Source organism: Suricata suricatta, chromosome 3 (assembly GCF_006229205.1).
Source record: "Suricata suricatta isolate VVHF042 chromosome 3, meerkat_22Aug2017_6uvM2_HiC, whole genome shotgun sequence".
Lineage (NCBI taxonomy): Eukaryota > Metazoa > Chordata > Mammalia > Carnivora > Herpestidae > Suricata > Suricata suricatta.
The window spans coordinates 42,552,472-42,571,880 of NC_043702.1; the positions used below are offsets into that span (position 1 = coordinate 42,552,472).

The window sequence follows — 19,409 nt, forward strand, 5'->3', positions numbered from 1 at the left end:
GAAGGCGAAGCGCGCCGTGAGCTCGCTGCCCCGCTCGGCCCCGGCTCGCAGACCGTCAGCATCCGCGGGGCCGCCGCCCCCTGGGTCCCCGCGGGACCGCGGCGTGGAAACGCGGTGACGCCCGGAGGCTCCCGGGGCGGTCGAGGGCATCCCACGCCTGGCGGGGCCGAGCGTCTGCGACGTCACAAGTAGAACGTAATGATTCAGGGAGCGGGGGTGCTAGGAGGAAAAGGGCTCCCGGGTCACCTAATGCGCTGTTTCTGTTCTTTCCTCTGGCTGCCCACAAATTTCGTTTGTGAAATCTTTCTGCTCCTTATCCATACCCATTTGGAGATTCAAGGTTTGACAGACGGGTTCCTGCCAGTCGGGTCCCATTATTCTAATAGAAATGTCAACTGTGCCGGTCGTTCTTCAAACCCCAGCCCTGTCTTCCGGGCACTTGCCTTATAAGGTGTGGGTCTGGGGCCACCTTGACAGGAAGCACACCATAGGGAGGGAACCCCTCTCTCTGAAATCTCTTCAAATTGTGTTTCTCAGTATGCCTTGAAAGTGGTTTTGAGGGGTGCCTGAGTGACTCAGTCAGTTAAGCATCCTACTTCGGCTCAGTCATGATCTCAGGGTTGGTGGGTTCGAGCCCCGTGTCCCAGCTCTGTGCTGACAGCTCAGAGCCTGGAACCTTTTTCAGATCCCGTGTCTCCCTCTCTCTGTTCCTCCCTTGCTCATGCTCTCTCCCTCCCTCCATCTTTCCCTCTCTCTCACAAAGATAAATAAACATTAAAAAAAATTGCAATGGTTTTGAATTGGGGGAGTCAAAATTTTTAAAAAGCAACATAAGTTTTTGATTAGAAGGTGGCCTGGCAGCTGGCCCAGCAGGCTGCATGTTGTCTGTGAGTGCATTGGGACTGCTGCCCTTTCCTTGCATTTCTTGGCACACCTGGGAAATGATAAAGCCCAAAATAGGGTGAACAAAAGAAGTTGCTTCTGCAGGCATACCCGGGCCCTTCCACCTGGAGGACCAAGGAGACCAATATCTACATACCTGTAACTCACTCCATGGCTAGATATTTAGAAGCTCTGTTTTAAAGTTCCAGCTGGCAGATTTTCTTAACTATGTTTTCCAAAACCACCCAAGACTGCCTCCTGAGTTGTCGACGCCTGGCCCTGGGCAGTAAGGAACCACTGTCGCAGGAGCCCACAGCAACACTGGACTTGTCATAATCCAGGAAATGGAGCTTACAACTTTCCATCTCCCAAGCTGAACTCATCTTTCTGCTCCCAGCCTGTTTCTGTGGTCTCTAGCTTGAGACAACTCAAGTTCTTTTGAGTGGAGGATTCTCTGGCTTCTATGATAATAGCTTATGGCACTATGCCAAGTGCTCTTTGTGTTGTATAGCTGTTCATTCTTCCATCAGTCCCGGGATCGGTGTTACTGTTAACTCCACTTAATACAGTGGAGAAATCGGTCCCTGAGAGGTTAGGTCATTCACTTAAACATGTAGTATGTAATGAGGCTGACTTTGAACCCAGCAATATGACTCACATTCTATTACCTATTCATGCTTTAAATACCTTCCTCAGACACTAAATTTGAGGAGAATTAAAAGATTTAAGTTTTTCAGAAGTCTTAAAAGGGCAAGGAGAAAATACAAGCGAATTGCTTTTAATCTGATCGTAAGCTTGGAGCAAAAGGCAAAATTACAAAGTAAAAGTGACAGACTTGACTATAGACTTTTTAATTTCTTTCATCAAAAAGACACATAAAGGTAAAAGACTAGTAAAAATTATCAAAAAATTTGCAATATACAGGGTGCCTAGTTGGCTCAGTTGCTTAAGCATCTGACCCTTGGTTTCGGCTCAGGTCACGATCTCACTGTTAAGGAGTTCAAGCCCTTCCTTGGGCTCTCTGCTGACAGCAAGGAGCCTGCTTTGGATTCTCTGTCTCCCCCTCTCTCTGCCTCTCTCTCTCAAAAATAAACATTTAAAAAAAATTGCAATATACATAAAAATAACATTTTAAAAAATAGAGGTCTTACAGAGAAAATATAAACATCCTATTAAAAATGGACAAAACTGTAAATTTGTTAAGTTATGAAAGAAAAATGTAAATAGCCAAACATACTTTTAAGGGAAGTGAAAACTTAAAACGATGCAAGCTAGTGGTTTGGGCCAGGCCCCATGGGGCAGAATGGGAGGCCAATGACCAAGTTCAGGACTAAGAAGGACGTAAACTGCTTCAGTGTTTGTAGAGGGCAACTTGGCCTAACGCAGTAAAAGCCTCAAAAATGTTCGCACCCTTTGCCTCAAAAACTGCATTTCTGGGAATTCATAATGCAGAAATTGACAAATGTTTTCTGTAAGAGCTAGTAAATACTTTCAGCTTTGCAAGCCACATGTGTTTCTGTTGCTTTTCTTATTTGTGTGTGTGCTTTTGTTGTTGAAACCCTTTAAAAATATGAGAGCTATTAGCTTGAGGGCTGCAGAAAAATAGGCTGTGGACTGAAATTGGAATAAAGGCAGTAATGTGTACAAAGAGTAGAATACAAGAAAGTTCATTCTAGTGCATTAGGTAATAGCCAAAAAAAGAAAGCACACTAAATGTCTGAGGAGAGAAATTAGTCACAACCAGAGATGAGGAAACAAGTATTTTATAAGTGCTAAGTGTTTTAAAAAGTTGCAGAATGGTATTTATTGAATGAAATAGTATTCATGATTTATTACATTAAGAAAACCATATCTATGTTATCATCTCAAATACGACATAATTATGTGTATGTATGCATAGAAAAAGATCTGGAAAGATATAAACACACTGAGATGTTGATAGTGGTCTTGGAGTAGAGGTGAGAGGTTTTCTGTTAAGTGTGTGCTTCCTGTAGTGAATATGTGTTGCTTTTGTAATATGCAAAAACACAAGACATTTTGCTTAGGCAATAACAAGCACTTTAGCTTAGGTTTTTGAGAAAATCTGTCCTGAATTCACTCTCCCAGGTGGAGCTGTTTGCTATCTCTTCTGTGCTCCTTGAATTCATAATGGTCTTTTGAGTACCATTATTTACTTAATTAGAGAATGGTTAATACCATCATTTAGTTAAGCATTCCTCTATTATTGGATCAGAGTTCCTAATATTTCACTATTGTAAGTATGCTGGTTACTTTCTACCAACTCTCTGCTAAGTCCATTTTCCATCCTTCTCTGCTAGACTCTGTGCCTCTGAAGGTAAAACTTTCAAAAACTATTTTCTCTGGGGTCTCTTGACAGCTCGTTTCCAGGTGGGATTGACCAATGGGTTATACTAACAATAGGCTGGAGGGTGGAAAAGGAGAAAAGTTGGGGTATTTATTCTCACCTCTTTTTCTGGCTTGGACCTCTAAGGCAAGGCAGCTCCCCCTTCACTGCTCTGCTAATTTTATCTCTTCTTATCTCTTCAGTCCTAGCCATGTCAACAGCTTCTTATGTTGACAGAGCCTGGGTACCTCCACATCTCTTATCATCTCCATTTGGTGTTATATCCTTTCACCCTACCCTAAACCTAACCCAAAACCTCTCTAAATAGTCCCTTCAATAAAAGCCTTTCTGTTGAAACATCTGAGCGGAAGTTGATTCTTGCTAGGACAGACTGATATGTTAAAGAACACCGGTGGATACCATAGAACTCCAATCTTTTACTTTTAAAGTGACAGGCCTGGATATTCTCAGATTTTATATATGAGATGTTGACTATTTACAAGGTACTTATAGAATGATTTACAAGTTTCCTAAAGCAGGAATTTAAATTACCATGAGCCCAGTGTTTGGGAATGTAACACTCTGACTGTTGTTCTCTACTTCAATAGTTTTTGAGAAATAACACTCCATTGCATTTTATTGAAGAAATAAAAAAATACAGTATATTGGTGTTCAAACTTATGTTTTCAGTGGAATCTTTAAGAAAATAAGTAATCTAGGGGCACTTAAGTGGCTCATTCAGGTAAGCGTCTAACTTTGGTTCAGGTCATGATCTCATGGTTGGTGGGTTTGAGCCCCATGTCAGGCTCTGTGCTGAATGCTTGCTTGGAGCCCGGAGCCTGCTTCAAATTCTGGGTCTCCTATTCTCTCTGACCCTCCCCACTCACACTCTGTCTCACTCTATCTCTCAAAAAATAAATAAATGTAAAAAAATTTTTTGAAAAAGATAGTAAGTACTCTATAGGCATCTAGCATAGAAATAAAAGTCACATGCAGAGTTAAAGGAGTCTTCTTCCTCATCTTTGAGGCATACTCTACCTCCCTCCCCACCACCACAGAACCCCAGAGCTCTTTAGAACATAGTCTGAAAATGCAGATTTAAAGAGTCCAAGTCTAGAAGATATATCCTTAATAAATATCCAGTGTATTATATTTCCTTTGGTTAGATACCTAGAATTACATAGTCTACAATATGACAGTTGCCTTTCAAAACACTCCTCACTGTCAATGATGTTGCCTATCTCATTACTGTGTCTATTATCAAATACACATAAACAAACAACCTTTCCTATTTTCACGTCACAGTTTTAATTGCATTTTTATTACTGAGAGAGTTTTTTTTCCTATTTGCCATTTGTATTTCCTTTTCTCCTTTGCCTTCCCGTCTTTAGCCACCTTTGCATGCTTGACCATCTCTTTATTCATTCAATATGGATTGATTAATTACTGGTATTGTATCTGGGCACAATACTAATGGGTATAAACCGTAACGATACAGTTGTGCATCTGCTCTCACAGAGCCCACAGACCAGCAATATTGTAGTCTTAGTATTTATCTTGTTTGATTCAATTGACGATATGTTAAGAATGGCAATCCTTTGTCACATTTGTTATGAATAATTTTCTTAGCTTGCCTGTTAATTGTATTGAAGGGATTTTATTATTTACTAAATTAAAATGTTTTTATGTAGTCAAATCTATGTATCTAGAAATGCCTTTTTAAACCAAAGAATAGATTAATATTCACTTATATTTTTCCAAATATTTTTTACTATTTGATTTTTAGGATTTAAGTTTTGCATAATCTGGAAATTATTTTGAGAGGCTCTAAGTTGATTTCCCCTCAAATATCTAGCCAACTTTCCTGACATTGTTAGTGAGCAAACATCCCACTAATGTGTAATGACCAATGTATCACACATTAAGCTGTTTTATGCACTAGGCTATATTTCTGAGTCCTCTAATTCCTTTCATTCATCCTCTTTTGGATCATACTGTGCCAATGACATAGCTTTTTAATTTTAATAAGGTAACTGTGCCAAAATTTGCTTTTTCAAATACTGTCAATATTTTGAAAAATATTCTAACTATTCTAAGTAAGTGCTTTTAGATGAAATTGTTGACTTTTTTCATTAGTACATTATGAAGAAAAGTTTGTGGAAACTCAAAAAATGTGAAAAAAATTTGAAGAAGGAAACAATTCACCCCAAATACTGTAACCATTAACATTTTAGAGTTTAATGCTCAGTATAATGATGAGCTGTCAGCACAGAGCCGGATGTTGGGCTGGAACCCAAGAACTGTGAAATCATGACCAACGCTGAAGTCATATGCTCAGCTGACGGAGCCACCGAAAACATGACTTTTCATGACACATTACCCAAAGGCTCTAGAATCAGGGTCACTGGTAGCAGTGGCAGCAGGCAGTCTTACCGCCTTTCTAGACTCAGTCATACCCTTCACTCTGTCATATTAAACTAGCTTGAAGTCACCAGTTGTGCTCACATAGATCAACATTGCACACCTGCCACCACTGCGTCTCGTAACCTGACATCAGCTGCTAGACACATGAATTTGACTGTAGTTGGCTGGATTTTAATGATTTTTGCAGCATTTGCCACCTATACACCTTCTGTTAGGTGTACGTAAAGATGACTTAGCCATAGGCTATTAGGTAATTAATAAATAAGGAAAATGTAGGTTACCACACAAGGACTAGATTTGAATTAATTTAGTTGTAAGAGATGCCTAGGACCATATTGCACAATCTTATGTATTCCTTTTAAATCATTAACTAGTATGAGTCATTTATACTTGTCATAGAAAAGATAGAAAAACTCTCATGTAAACAAAGCAGAGCTGTGATTTCTTTTAAAGATTTGAAGGAGAAATCATTAACATTTGTGATAGTCTAGTACAACTTTTTGAGTTTTTCCTAAGTTACAATGCAAATTTACTGAACTATATAATCTAGGGGTAATTGGATATGATATGGAGGGCTACAAGTAGCTGAGATATCAAAAGCAAAGGATAGATATTTAGAACAAGTCATGCAGGTACATTGATAGGTGTTTTCCAATTCCTGGGCCTATAGGCTTCTGTCTAACAAAAATTTTTTGGGTTTAAATATTTAACTTTGTTCTTTCACACTACACACACACACACACACACACACACACAGTATATATATATTAAGTTTCAGAAAATGGGAGTTACATACTTTTCCACTTACTTTTCCATGTTCCTAGACATAAGACATAGTAAATGCCAAAGCCTTGAAGTATAATGATCCTTTGGGTCTGAGCTCCCCTGTGTCTCAATTAATGTTGGATTAAATTAAATTGAATTAAATTAAACACTGGAATCTGAGAGCAAAAAGTTCATGGAAGGGACACAAGATTGTCTTCCCCGGTGCTTCACTGGAACATTCCTTACTAAACTGCCCAGCCCAGCCCCTGCTGACTAGTGTAGAGTGTTCTTGTGGTTCAGGACAAAGGTTATCCGTTGGAGCCTGCATATTATCAATGGAGTCATTTCCTCCAATTCTTCAACTTTCCTGAGTATTTTCTTGTTTTCATTAGCTATCCAGAGAAGACTCTAAAATCAATTTATTGTTGGATCTTCCCTGATACTCTTTAGTTTGTAAAATCATTTGATTGCATACTTTGTAAACTCAGAATATTTACATCCTGATTGTTTATTCCTTTGATGTGTTTTGCTTTGGAATAAGTTGGCCTAGGTTTATGAATTTTTAACAATTTTTACTAATTGTTAACAATTTCATAATTTTTCTTTTGTATATTGCATGACAAGTATGATTATGACATTCATTTCATAGGGAATAGAACATCTAATATCTCTTAATTTCTTAGCTGTTCAGTAATAGAACTTTAAAAGGCTTCTTTAAAATATCTAACACACAAAATCAAGTTTTTTTTTCTAAACCACACCCATATTATCTCCATTACACATCACATCACCAAATCATTCTGGTAAAAACTTAAGCCAACAAGAAACCGGAAAGGCAAGAAAAGAAAGTAGACCTCTCACATGCTTATTACACTGGGTTTTTAATTTGTTAAGTAACTTCTTTCTCTGGTATTTAAGTGCCTTTGGAGACATATATTTGGGCGCATGAGCTGTACTATTACTCCTAATACCTTACAACTTAAAAATAATTCTAGCTTTTAAAAATTCCTTCACAAATATTAAATCTGACCCTAAATGATTTTTGCAAGTATTTTTATAGAATGTACTGACACTGAAATATTTGCTTATTGTGACTAATCTCAGGTTTCCACAAAAGAAATGTTATAAATGGAAAGAAAACCTTGGAAAATTAGACAGAACATATACTTTTCTCCTTTTTTGGTACTTATTTCAGTGTCTTTCTTCCATATAGATTTTCCCCTTCTTTTTCCATAAGAAAAGTTAAATATATTACCTGAAAAATACAGTTAAATCTTATCTTGGAAATAATAGTAAATGCAGTTCAAATGATGCTTCCTTGAGGACCAATGAGTTACGTGAAAGGTACAGACCATTGCTTGGCAGCATGAGGAAAAGGCAGTGAATCTCCAGTCACCATCACTTCACACCATTTTTGGCCTCCTGCTCTCCATCCGCTTACATAGTCTTGTGTTCTCAGCCAGGGTGGAGGTTTTGTCCCTAATACACTCCAGAGTCTAGGAAGAGGTCAGCATACAGCAGCAGCTATCTCTAAATTTTTACTGTTGAAGTCACAAGTTAAAACTTGAAAAAAAATCTTTGGTGTTACTATTTACCATAAATTTTTCATCAGCTGCAAATCACTTCCTACTTTATCCACTATGAACATTAAAAACATACCAAACATTGTGTCTTGCCTTTCACTATCTTTTTGCTCTAAGTTATTCTTTTGTTCCTAAGTATAGGCAGAAATTACACAAATTTCAATTGATTTTACCACTAATATCATGGGATGAGTTGTTTTTGTTTTTAATTTAGGATTTGGAGGTAAGAGTCTCAAAGGAGCATTTTTGAGCGTTGTAGTTGCAATGAATACCAATAATTACATTTTTTTCCTTAGCTCTTGGGGAAACTGAATACAGTATTAAGAGCATAGAAAGTCTCACCAACTTAGCACAACATAAAAGTGACTCAAAAGGACTCAAAAACCTTTCCCATACAAAATGCAAACTGGTGCAGCTGCTCTGGAAAACAGTGTGGATCTTCCTCAAAAAATAAAAAATAGAACTCCCTTATGACCCAGCAATAGCACTACTAGGAATTTATCCAAGGGATACAGGAGTGCTTGCTGATGGATATGGGCACATGTATCCCAATGTTTATAGCAGCAATGTCAACAATAGCCAAATCATGGAAGAGCCTAAATGTCCATCAACTGATGAATGGATCAAGAAGATGTGGTTCATATATACAACGGAATACTACTTGGCAGTGAGAAAGAAGGAAATCATGCCATTTGCAGCAACATGGATGGAACTGGAAAGTATTATGCTGAGTGAAATAAGTCAGACAGAGAAAGACAGGTATCATATGTTTTCCCTCATATATGGAATTTGAGAAACTTAACAGAAGACCACAGGGGAAGGGTAGGGGAAAAATAGTTACAAACAGAGAGGGAGGGAGGCAAACCATAAGAAACTCTTAAATATAGAGAACAAACTGAGGGGGTGGTGGAGAAGAGGGGAAGATGGGTAATTGGCATTGAGGAGGGCACTTGTTGGGATGAGCACTGAGTGTTGTATATAAGTGATGAACCACAGAAATCTGCCCCAAAAACCAAGAGCACACTCTACACACTGTATGTTAGCCAATTTGACAATAAATTATACTAAAAAATAAAAATAAATAAATAAATAAAACATGCCCCCCCACACAACTAAATGTAAAAAAAATCTTTCCCATATGAGTAGAAAAACATTATTTCAACATTCACTTGATTTTATTTCTCCTCCCTAAAAGAGATACCAATATTAAAGAATTTAATGTTCATCAGAGGAAGGTATATGCATATTTTAAAACAAATGTTAATCTACTTACATTTTTGTAATTATTATTGCTATGTATACATACATCCAAAGAGTTCTAGAGAATCCCGGAAGAGCTTAAAGGCCATAATTATTGCAAAAGATCTTCCTGATTACACAGTTCCCTGTGGCACTTGCTAAAGTCATAGAATTTGTAATCCAACTTACCGAAGGTGGTAGGACTGATCAGTTGACTCATTTACTCATTGAGAATTGTCTTAGTGGTTACTTTAAATACGCATCGCTAAACTGAGGTCCTCAAGATTGTGCCTGTATCATATGCATATTTTTAAAGTGACATTGCATATTAGAAATATACCAATTATTAGAAATATACAGATTCTGTACTGTTACTATGTATAAGGGCTTATGTTTTTTGAAGTCTTTACAATGTTAGTATTACATCTTATTTATGTGTTACGCACGTATTTTTAATTACTAGAGATATAATTGACATGCAATATATCAAAATCAAGAAATACATTAAAGATTTTCTCTTTTTTCTTCTTTTTTCTTAGTGAAGTGCAATAGTGAGAAAGGGGAGGAATAGAACAAGGAGTTTGATCTGCAACCAACTATGAACAGTCAGTTTAGATGACTTACTACCTTTGGACCAGCCATATTAAAGCTTTTCTAAGAATTTTATTTGGAGACACTATTTTATGGGAAAAACATAGCCTTTCAATCTTCTTTGATGTGGTTCATTCACCACCTGGTGGCAACTCACTAGAATCTAGTGCATATAGTAAAGAGAAAATTTGTCCAAAAAATATTTTCAGAATTGCTTATAAAGAAAAAAATATGGTAGATTTTGTGCAATATTTGTCATTGCCTTAAAAGCACTTTTGTGTGTGTGTGTTTTTTTTAAGAAAACAACAGGGGAACCTGGGGGCTCAGCTGGTTGAGTGCTGACTTTGGCTCAAGTCATGATCTCGCGGTTCATATGTTCGAGCCCCACGTTGGGCTCTGTGCTGACAGCTCAGAGGCTGGGACCTGCTATGGATTCTGTGTCTCCCTCCCTCTCTGCTCCTCCCCTGCTGTTTCTCTCTCTCTCTCTCTCAAAAATAAATAAATATTTAAAAAAGGGAAACAACTATTCTCACAAGAAACAATAGAAAATATAAATAACCATAGAGAAGTACTGAGTTACTCATATTTCTACCACCACCTACCTGCTGTTAACATTTTGGGCAGATATTCTTTTAGAATGTTTCTGTGCACATTTTTTTTTCTAACAGAAACTATTTTTGTGTTTAAATTTTTCTATTTTATTAATGCTTCTATTTTTGTCAGTTGCTATTTGAATCATTACTCTGGGCATGGATACTGGTTAATGATCTGGGAAATAAGTCACCCTTCCCTGCCAAACCCACTAAATCTTGGAAGCCATGGACATCTCCAGTATCCAAATAGATGATGAAACCCCATGGCCCACTGATCCAAGGTGTCACATTCATAGCTCAGAAAAGTTAAGGGAGGCTAATCAGACTGCTCTGCTGAGATCCGAAAATGAGAAAGAAATTGGCTAGTTAGCAAATATAACAAAAGCAAAAGGAATGTGTAAATAAATAGCTATTTGAAAGTCAAATTGTGGGGTGATGTCATGAAGTACAGTTGGGATCAGACAAGTCAGGGCATATCAAAACTTCTTGCAAGTCAAGTAAGTATGAAAGTGCAGAGAAGATATAGGGAGGTGTGTGGGGAGCCAGACATGTTCTCTCTGACCCACTGGCTGTACTTCAAAGTGATACTGGTGGAACTAAAATCTGATTATGTCGTATTTCTGCTTAAAAACTCTTTTAAAGGTGGCTTCACAGGCTCTTTGTGATCTGATCGCACCCTACCTCTCTAGTGCCACCATCAGAATGCTGCAGTTGCCTGCCTTGTTCTAGCTGTGCTGAGTTTTCCTGTGTCTAAAACAGTCACTTCTTCTGAGAAGCCTTCTCTGATTTCTGATTTATGACAGGTGGCCTTACTATGTGCTTCCACAGCACCATGTAGCCTCCAAGGCTACAGGGCCCAATACTTCCCATAGTACCTGGATTGTAATAGGCCCTCAATGACTAGACAAAGCACCAGGAGAGAAGCAGACATCCCACAAGTTTGAATGAGATTGCATGCGGCCAAGAAAAAAGGGGGAGAGAGAAGAAATGGCACCCAGATGTGGTGTTACTTGAGATATTTTAGATCGAGTTTTGGTGTGTGTGTGATCCTTTCAATAACTGCACTACTTTGCATATAGTTCCATCTTGTTCGTTGGTTTACACACAGTGATTAGCATAAACACACAAAAGGGCAAGGGTGATATTCAAAATATTGAACAGCTATGGTACACTGCAATGCTGTAGGGCAACTCTGGGGTTAGCTTGCAGCAGGCAGTCTCATCCAAGGGAGGAGCAGCCTGATAGGCACCAGACACATGCCTTCAGATACACAAGCACTATTGCCAGAGTGTTATCTTTCCTAAAAGGGCTTGGCCTACAATGAGCACATGGCATTGTGGTCTAGTGTAGACAGCTGTGGCCTGCTGGCTGGCAGGTACCAGGTTGGTTTCCTCGTAGGGCCCACCTAGGATCCTTGGGGCCAGATTGACCATATTAGCTGACATGGACAGTGGTTTGGAAGCATTTCAATGTCTTAACAATCATGTAGACATACTGATGCTTATTTATTGAATATTAGCTTTTGCAGAAGGGCTTATTTAACTTCCATTGGGAACTGAGCAAGAGGAAAGAGAAGAGATTGATTTCATTACTTAACCTTGGGCTTTTCCAGAACTGTGGGGTCCATAAAGTCACTCATCCATGACTGGAGTATGAAGAAGAAAATGGTAACTGCCTTCAAAGAAGAGCTTTTGGGTCACAGGTTCAACAGTATCCTATACTGTTCACTTAGTTATATATAAGAGAGAATAAGATCCCTTTGGGGAACCAATAAATTAAGATTAATATTGTCATTGGATGAAGGTCTGTTTTCTGCACTGCTTGTTGGTAATAACTGAGCAATGTCTTACTTTTTTGCCTCCACTGTATGATCCACTTCCTTATGTTTGGGAAGACACCTGGGACTCTGTGCAGGTAGTCTATGCCTTATGCATCCTGTGGTTGGTGCTGGCCAAAGGGGTGCACTGAGACCACTACACACAGCTTTGGGTTGGGACCAATGAGATCGTTCTAGGTCAGGCTTTTTCCTTGGGGATTGGCGTAAAACAAAACAAAACAACAACAGCAGCAACAACAAAACAAACACACATATGTACACAAACAAAAACATTGGCTCACTCTTCCCACAAAAGCCACTTTGCAAAATTTTGGGAATTCGGGTATGAAAAGAAGGTGAAATGAATGGGTTTCAGCACTCTTCCAAGACATCTGATTAAAGGGATTAGAGGGTTGAGCCTTAAGACTTCCTACCCAACTCATGGGCAAGGGAACAAGGTAGAACTGACCACGTAGCACAGGCTGGGTAGAGTTGAGAAAAGGCACAAGTACAGAGGCTCTTCCAGAAGTGGGTTATTGGGACAGTTAGAAGAGGCAGCTTACTGCTGGCACTGAAGAGATCCTTGCTTGGTGGTGGAGCTTAGGGGTAAGAGGTGGGGCTAGGTGTGCTCAACCCAAAAGTGGTGCTCTTTTGGCAAGCTTTTCAGAGCCTTTCATTGATTACCAATCATTGATTTCTAACTGAAGAGCAGTAGGGAGTCACTTCCCTGCCATCCAGTCCTGATGTTGGCTTCTGGATAATCTTTCACATGTTGTGTGTACTTAACTCAAAGAGCATCTGTGTTTTGACAAATAAATTTTACAACCTTATTTTTCCATACCAATGCCAGGTTTACAGTGATTAAGATTCACACAGAGTTATTTGTATGCAAAATCTCTTTCCTAATTAGTTAATTAGTAGATCAAATTTGTATGCCTGTTTATCATGTTCCCAACAGTAGGTTTTTGAAAAATTCAGACAACATATAAGATACAATTTCTATCCTCAAGGAATATATACTTCAAGAGAGAAGATTAGCATTCAACAAACAATTGAGCAAGAAATAAGTGATGAACTAGGATGCTGATGAGAAGTATGATTCGAATTCAGGAAAAAAGAGTCTAGTCCAGGTTAGAATAAAAGACTACTGCATGAAAATAAGACTCAAGATAGGCCCTCAGGTTAGAAAAATTTTAGAAGAGAATACAGGTACAGTTTTCCTGACATAAGAAATCGCCTGAGCTGAGGGCAGAGGCAGGACATGAACATTAGGTACTCAGAGACATCCAGGAGAGAATTGTGATGGGAATGAGGGCAGGTACATGGGAAATAAATTTGGGTAGGTAAGGCAGAGCCCTGTTTCTGTCACCTCAAAAGTAAGTCAGTTTGAACTCAACATTTCAGACCACTGCTCTTCCATAATAATGCCATGTATGTAGTTTAAAACTTTCTATGCCACTCTAAAAAAAATAAAAAGAAACAGGTGAAGTTCATTTTAAATACAATAAATTTTCCCTAGCCCAATATATCCAAAATATTACTGTTTTAACATGTAATCAACATTTAAAAAATTTTACACTGCTACAGTTGTTAAGTTTAAATAAAAGAAAAATTCACTTCCTCACTTGCATGAGTGACATTTCAAATGCTCAATAGCCACATGTGTCTACTATTGGGCAACATAGCTATTGACAGCTGTGAGATTATTTAGCAGCTGAAGAAGAAGCCAGAGTTAAATAGTAACTTGGGAGGATTTGTTGTCAATGAAATGCAGAGTGCATTGAAGGGTGTGATGATTGCGGTGGAAGAGAGAAGTTAGATATAGAATGAGTTACATGTTGGTACTGAAATGGTTGCCGTGGGGTGTGAAGAAGATAGAGCAAATCTGAGAGATGCTTCAAGGAAATAATCGGTGTGCCATGATGACCTATGAGTAATGAGAAAAGAAAAAAAATTCAAGAGTGGTATCCAGCCTCCACACAGCCCTCATTGATCCTTGCCTCCAGGTGTGGTATGTGTGACCAACAGAATAAGGCGGTAGTGATGGTGCGTCACTTCTAAGATTAGGTTATTAAAGATAGTCTGGCTCCTGTTTGGGGGTTCTCTAACTTAGTTCACTCACTCTGGAGAAATGGAGCTGCTACCCTGTGGGTGGCGCCATGGAAAGGCCCAGGTAGCAAGGAACGGAAGCCTGCCGATGAGCCCATGAGTGAGTTTGAAAGGGGTCCTCCTGCCCCAAATGAGCATTCAGGTGATTGTAATCCTAGCAAACACTGTGACTGCAACCTCAGGAGAGACTCTGAGCCAGAACTGCCCCTCAACCTCTGATTCCTAAGCCTCAAAATCTGACAAAGATGACAAATATTTGTTATTTTAAGCTGCTTAATTTGGGGGCAAATTGTAACAGCAATGCATCACGATTGCATCAAGCAATAATAAAAAGATAACCTAGTTTAAAATAGGCAAGAGAACTGAACAGCCACTTTACAAAAGAAGGTAAACAAAGAAAAAAGTGCTCAATTATCATTAGACACCAGGGAAATGCAAATCGAAACGACAGTGAGATAACATTACCAACACATCAGCAGACTAAAATTAAAGACTGAAATCATAAAATGTTGATGATGTGAGCAACCAGAATTCTTTTATTTTAAACACACACCATACAATTCACCCATTTAAAGTATACAGTTCAATGGCTTTTAGTATAGTTCAACCATCGCCACAATACATTTTAAAAATACGTTTATTACTCCAAAAGAAACCCAGTACCTCTTAGCTGTCACCCTCCTGAACTCTAGTCTACTTTTTATCTCTATAAAATGCTTATTCTGGACACTCATATTAATGAAATTACACAATATTTGGTCTTTTATGCTTGTTTTTTTTTTTCACTTAATGTAGGGTTTTCGAGGTTCATCTATGTTGTAGCATATAGCAGTACTTCATTTTTTCCATTGTCAAATAATATTTCATTATATGAATATATCACTTTTTTTCAGTTGATACACATTTGAGTTGTTTCAAGTTTTTAAATTTTTTGAGTAGTTATAAATAATGGTATGGACTATACTTTCATTTCTTTGGGATATATACATAGGAGTTGAATTAGTTTTTTAAATTTTTTTATTTTTGAGAGACAGAGAGAGACAGCACGAGCAGGGGAGGGTCAGAGAGAGAGGGAGGCACAGAAACTGAAGCAGTCTCCAGGCTCTGAGCTAGCTGTCAGCACAGAGCCCGACACAGGACTTGAACCCACGAACCGTGAGATCATGACCTGAGCTGAAGCTGGACACTTAATCAACTAAGCCACCCATGTGCCCCAACATAGGAGTTGAATTAATAGGTCTTATGGTGGTCTATATTTAACCAATTGAGGTCTTATCAAACTTTTTCAAAATGACCATTTAATTCCACTGATTCCTACCATCAGTGTATAATGATTACTATTTCTCTATATCTTCATCAATACTTGTTATTATTTGTCTTTTTGACTATAACCATCTTAGTGGGTATGAAGTCATCTCTCATTGTAGTTTTGATTTACACTTTCTTGATGGCTAATTATGTTGAATATCTCTTCATAAGATTATCCATCATTTGTAGATCTTCTTTGGAGAGCTGTCTATTCAGATCCCTTGCTCACTTTTAAATAGAATGATTTGTGTCTTTTTAAAATTAAGCTGTAATAGTTCTTTACATGTTCTAGGTACAAAACCTTTATCAAATATGTCATTTGCAAAAACTTTTTCCTATTCTGTGAGTTGTCTGCAACCAGAATCCTTTTTTTTTTTTAAGATTTAGTTTTAGAGAGAGAGTGTGGAAGTGGGGGAGAGGGATAGAGAGGGAGAGAGAGAGGGAGAGAATCTTAAGCAGTCTCCATGCTCAGCACTGAGCCTGATGTGGGGCTTGATCCCATGACTCTGAGATCATGACCTGATCCAAAATCAAGAGTGGGATGTTCAACAGACAGAGCTACCAGGGCGCCTCTAGAATTCTTAATTCAAAATGATATGAATACTTTTGAAAAACATCTTGGGTAACGTAATTTGCCCAAGGTCACTAAACTCTTAGCATGCTAGGTACAAGACAGGACCAAGTACATAATTTGTAGGACCTGCCTATAGCAAAATGAAAATGTGAGGCACCTTGTTAAAAAATTGTTAAAAGTAGAACATTAAACCAAATGCAGGGACTTTCTAAGCCCGAGGCCTGGTGAAACACAGGTTGCATGCACATGAAGCTAAGGGAACAGGGAAAATTAGAATCTTGGGCTATTTAACAGGAAAGCCCATGCTCTTTCCAATGAACGTACTGGGCTAGGGGATCCGTTCATTCTCACTGAAAGAGACATGAGGGCAATATCAGATGGTGATATAAAATATTGATGTTCCATAGCTGTTTTTAAACTGAATTGCAGGTCACAATTTAAACTGAATCGCAGGTCAGAAGTTCCATGTGTGATGCCTGTTTGTCTTTTGTTCAGTGAGCATTCGGTATATATATTTGACCTAAGTTAGAAAAAGTAACTTTTGACCAAAGGCTTAATAGTTATCTTCTTAAATATTAACTTGCTAAGATTAACTCCTTTAATTTCCCTCCCTCTGAAATACTTCACTGAATTTCTTTTTTCTGACAAATGTGCCAATACTTGAGTGGTGATGAAATGTTTGCTGGTGGACATCTGGGTCTATCGGAATACAAAAGAACATTCTTCTGAACCAACAGAGGATCCTAATGGATAAGGTAAATCTTGAAGCTACTTTCTGAAAAGAATTAGGCTTTCATTGATAACAGTAACTTTCAGTTTTGTTGGTGAAGACGTATCTATCACCTCCTAAACTTGAAATATACCAATCGTAATATGAAAGAAGTTCTGCTGTGGTAAGGTTAGGATTAAATTACATCAGTGTCCTATTATCCAGTGTATTTCATCTGCTCCTCAAACAAGAAAATACTAAATTTATATTTTTAGTTTAAAAAATCCTCAAATTCAAGCAGTCTTTCATGTCAATCCCTGCTAGTCAAACGACTCGGGTCAAGCCTAGCCCAAGAGAACCTCTAGGGAACCACTTCTCCCGCTCGGGGGTGGGGGTCTGCTCCCAGGGGCTCCTTCAACCCTACCCTCCTCGTCTTCCGCCTTCGCCTCGGCTCCGCCCCCTAACCAAGCCCCGCCCCGTCTCCTTATGCTCTCCACCCATTTCCTCCCGCAGCAGTTTTCGCCCTGCCCCTCAACGCCCTCCCGTAGCGGAAGATCCGGAAGTGGGCCCCTCTGGCCGCCTGGAGGACTTGGCATTTGTGTCCAAAGGCGCCAGGCGGCGGTGGGCGGGTCTGACGTGCGGCGCGACCAGCCACTCCTGTGCGCCTGCTCCGACTACTTTAGGTTTGTGGGTGTCTTCGCCATGGGGCTGCCGGAGGTGTGGAATCTCCTGTGCAGGTGAGAGAGCAAGCGAGCTGCCTAGCGCAGGCTCCTGGCTTGCGCTCGCCGAGGTAGCAGAGGGTTGCAGGTGGCGACTGCCAGGCCTCGAAATTTCTAGTAGTCATTCTTGGAGGATCAACTCTTAGACCTGAGCCCCAGCCCCTTTCTATATCTCGCTCTTCGAGTGTTTAGGCGCCTTCTTCGCAGCATCACCTTCGTTTTCTGCCACCCTGGTTCTCATTTAGCCTTGACCCTGCGGTACCTGAATAGGGTGCCTCCACATTGGAGGGGGGGGGCCCAAATGTGGGGCAACGATCAGGTGGAAGGGGCGGGAGGTGTAAGAATTCACCTGAGGCAGAACAAAGAAGGTAGAAGTTTACTGAGCACCTCGTAAGGGAGCGGCGAGCTGGACCGCAGGGAAGCCGGTGCACGGAAGCAGTGAACGGGGCCTGTATTTAAAGGGGAAAGTTGAGGAGGAATGGCCACGTATGGAAATCTTTTTGTTTGTTTGTTTCTTTTTTGGCAACTGTGCCTCGTAGTAAGTAGCCCGTTGGTCAGTTAGGGTGCTAAATATCTTGACGTGGGTCGTCTGATGGACCGATAATGGATTCTACATTCCGTTGCTCAAGTCTGTTTGCCTAAAAGCAGTCTCCACAGGGCTCACACAACTTTCTTTACTTTTTCCCCGTTTCTTTCCTTTCTTGGAAGCTGAGTATAGTTTGGGGGACACGCGGGGTTTCAGCTTGGAGGAATTTCTTGGCCTGTTTTGTGCAGCTAACCAACCAACGCGCTTTGGCCGCGGTTACACCTGTGCTCGTGGTGTGACTTTCTGGTTCTGTTGGCTGGCTCCAGCGTTAGTACAGGTGTACGGATCATCCGGGTTAGTGTTGTGGACACATCCTGTGGCTTGGTGCAGTATATGTGCAAACATGGTGTTCAGCTTTTGGAAGTGCTGCTGAATGCAGCTTGAGCCCAGCTAAGGAAATCTAGTTGTAATGGTTTAGGAAGTTAGGCTGCCTCAGTCTTGAGGCTTTCCGCCTGCCTCTTCAGGTAGCAGCTGAGACCACTTGAAAGGAGAGCCATTTTATTTACTCCCTAACTTCAATTGCTGGGTTCTTTAGCTTTTGAGTTTGCTTTGGGGAAAAGGGATTGGAGCATTTCGTTGGTTACAGAACAATAGTTACTGCTTCAGGGGAAGGTGTCTGGTTGTATCCACAGATCTCGATCTCAATAAAAGAAAAGTGGAAGAGTTGTTTCTTTTTGTTCTGTGTTTTTACTTAAGTAATCTGTATCCCCCATGTGGGGCTCTAGCTCACAACCCCGAAATCAAGAGTTGCATGCTTTTCTGGGGTATCTGGGTGGCTCAGTCAGTGAAGTGTCTGACTTCAGCTCAGGTCTTGATCTCCCGCTACCTGGATTGGAGCCCCACACTGACAGCTCAGAGCCTGGAGCTTGCTTTTATTATTTTTTTAAATACCTTGAAATTAGTTGCCCCTCTGTCTCAGAACATGGCAAATATTAACAAAATCAGTACATCATTACTGCTGCTGCTTTTCGCAGTTGTGAGCAAATACCAGATTATTTGAGAAACAAACGGAAGACGTACTGGTTAACAAAATTAACTGACTTTGGAAAGAATCTGACATCCCTAGATTTCAAGTTGGCTTTATCCCACCCCTAATCTCAAAGTATACAGACTGGTTAGGTGAGTCCTGGACCAGTTTGGGGGCTTAATCAGAGAGGTCTTTTCCAG

The 19,409-nt window shown here is 39.8% G+C and overlaps 1 protein-coding gene and 1 pseudogene across 3 annotated transcripts in view; both read left to right on the forward strand.

Annotated features, from left to right (window-relative positions):
- The first annotated feature begins 17,495 nt into the window (after positions 1 to 17,495).
- Positions 17,496 to 19,409, forward strand: part of HIBCH (3-hydroxyisobutyryl-CoA hydrolase) — a 93,842-nt gene continuing 91,928 nt past the window's right edge. For 2 of the 3 annotated variants that reach the window (XM_029934240.1, XM_029934243.1), the window contains exon 1: positions 17,496 to 17,674. In XM_029934240.1, the coding sequence (XP_029790100.1) occupies positions 17,640 to 17,674 (35 nt within the window). In that variant the 5' untranslated portion in view covers positions 17,496 to 17,639. The remainder of the gene's footprint in view (positions 17,675 to 19,409) is intronic. The other variant, XM_029934242.1, reaches the window with a different exon arrangement.
- The window catches only part of LOC115288653, a 5,749-nt pseudogene continuing 4,297 nt past the window's right edge, over positions 17,958 to 19,409 (forward strand).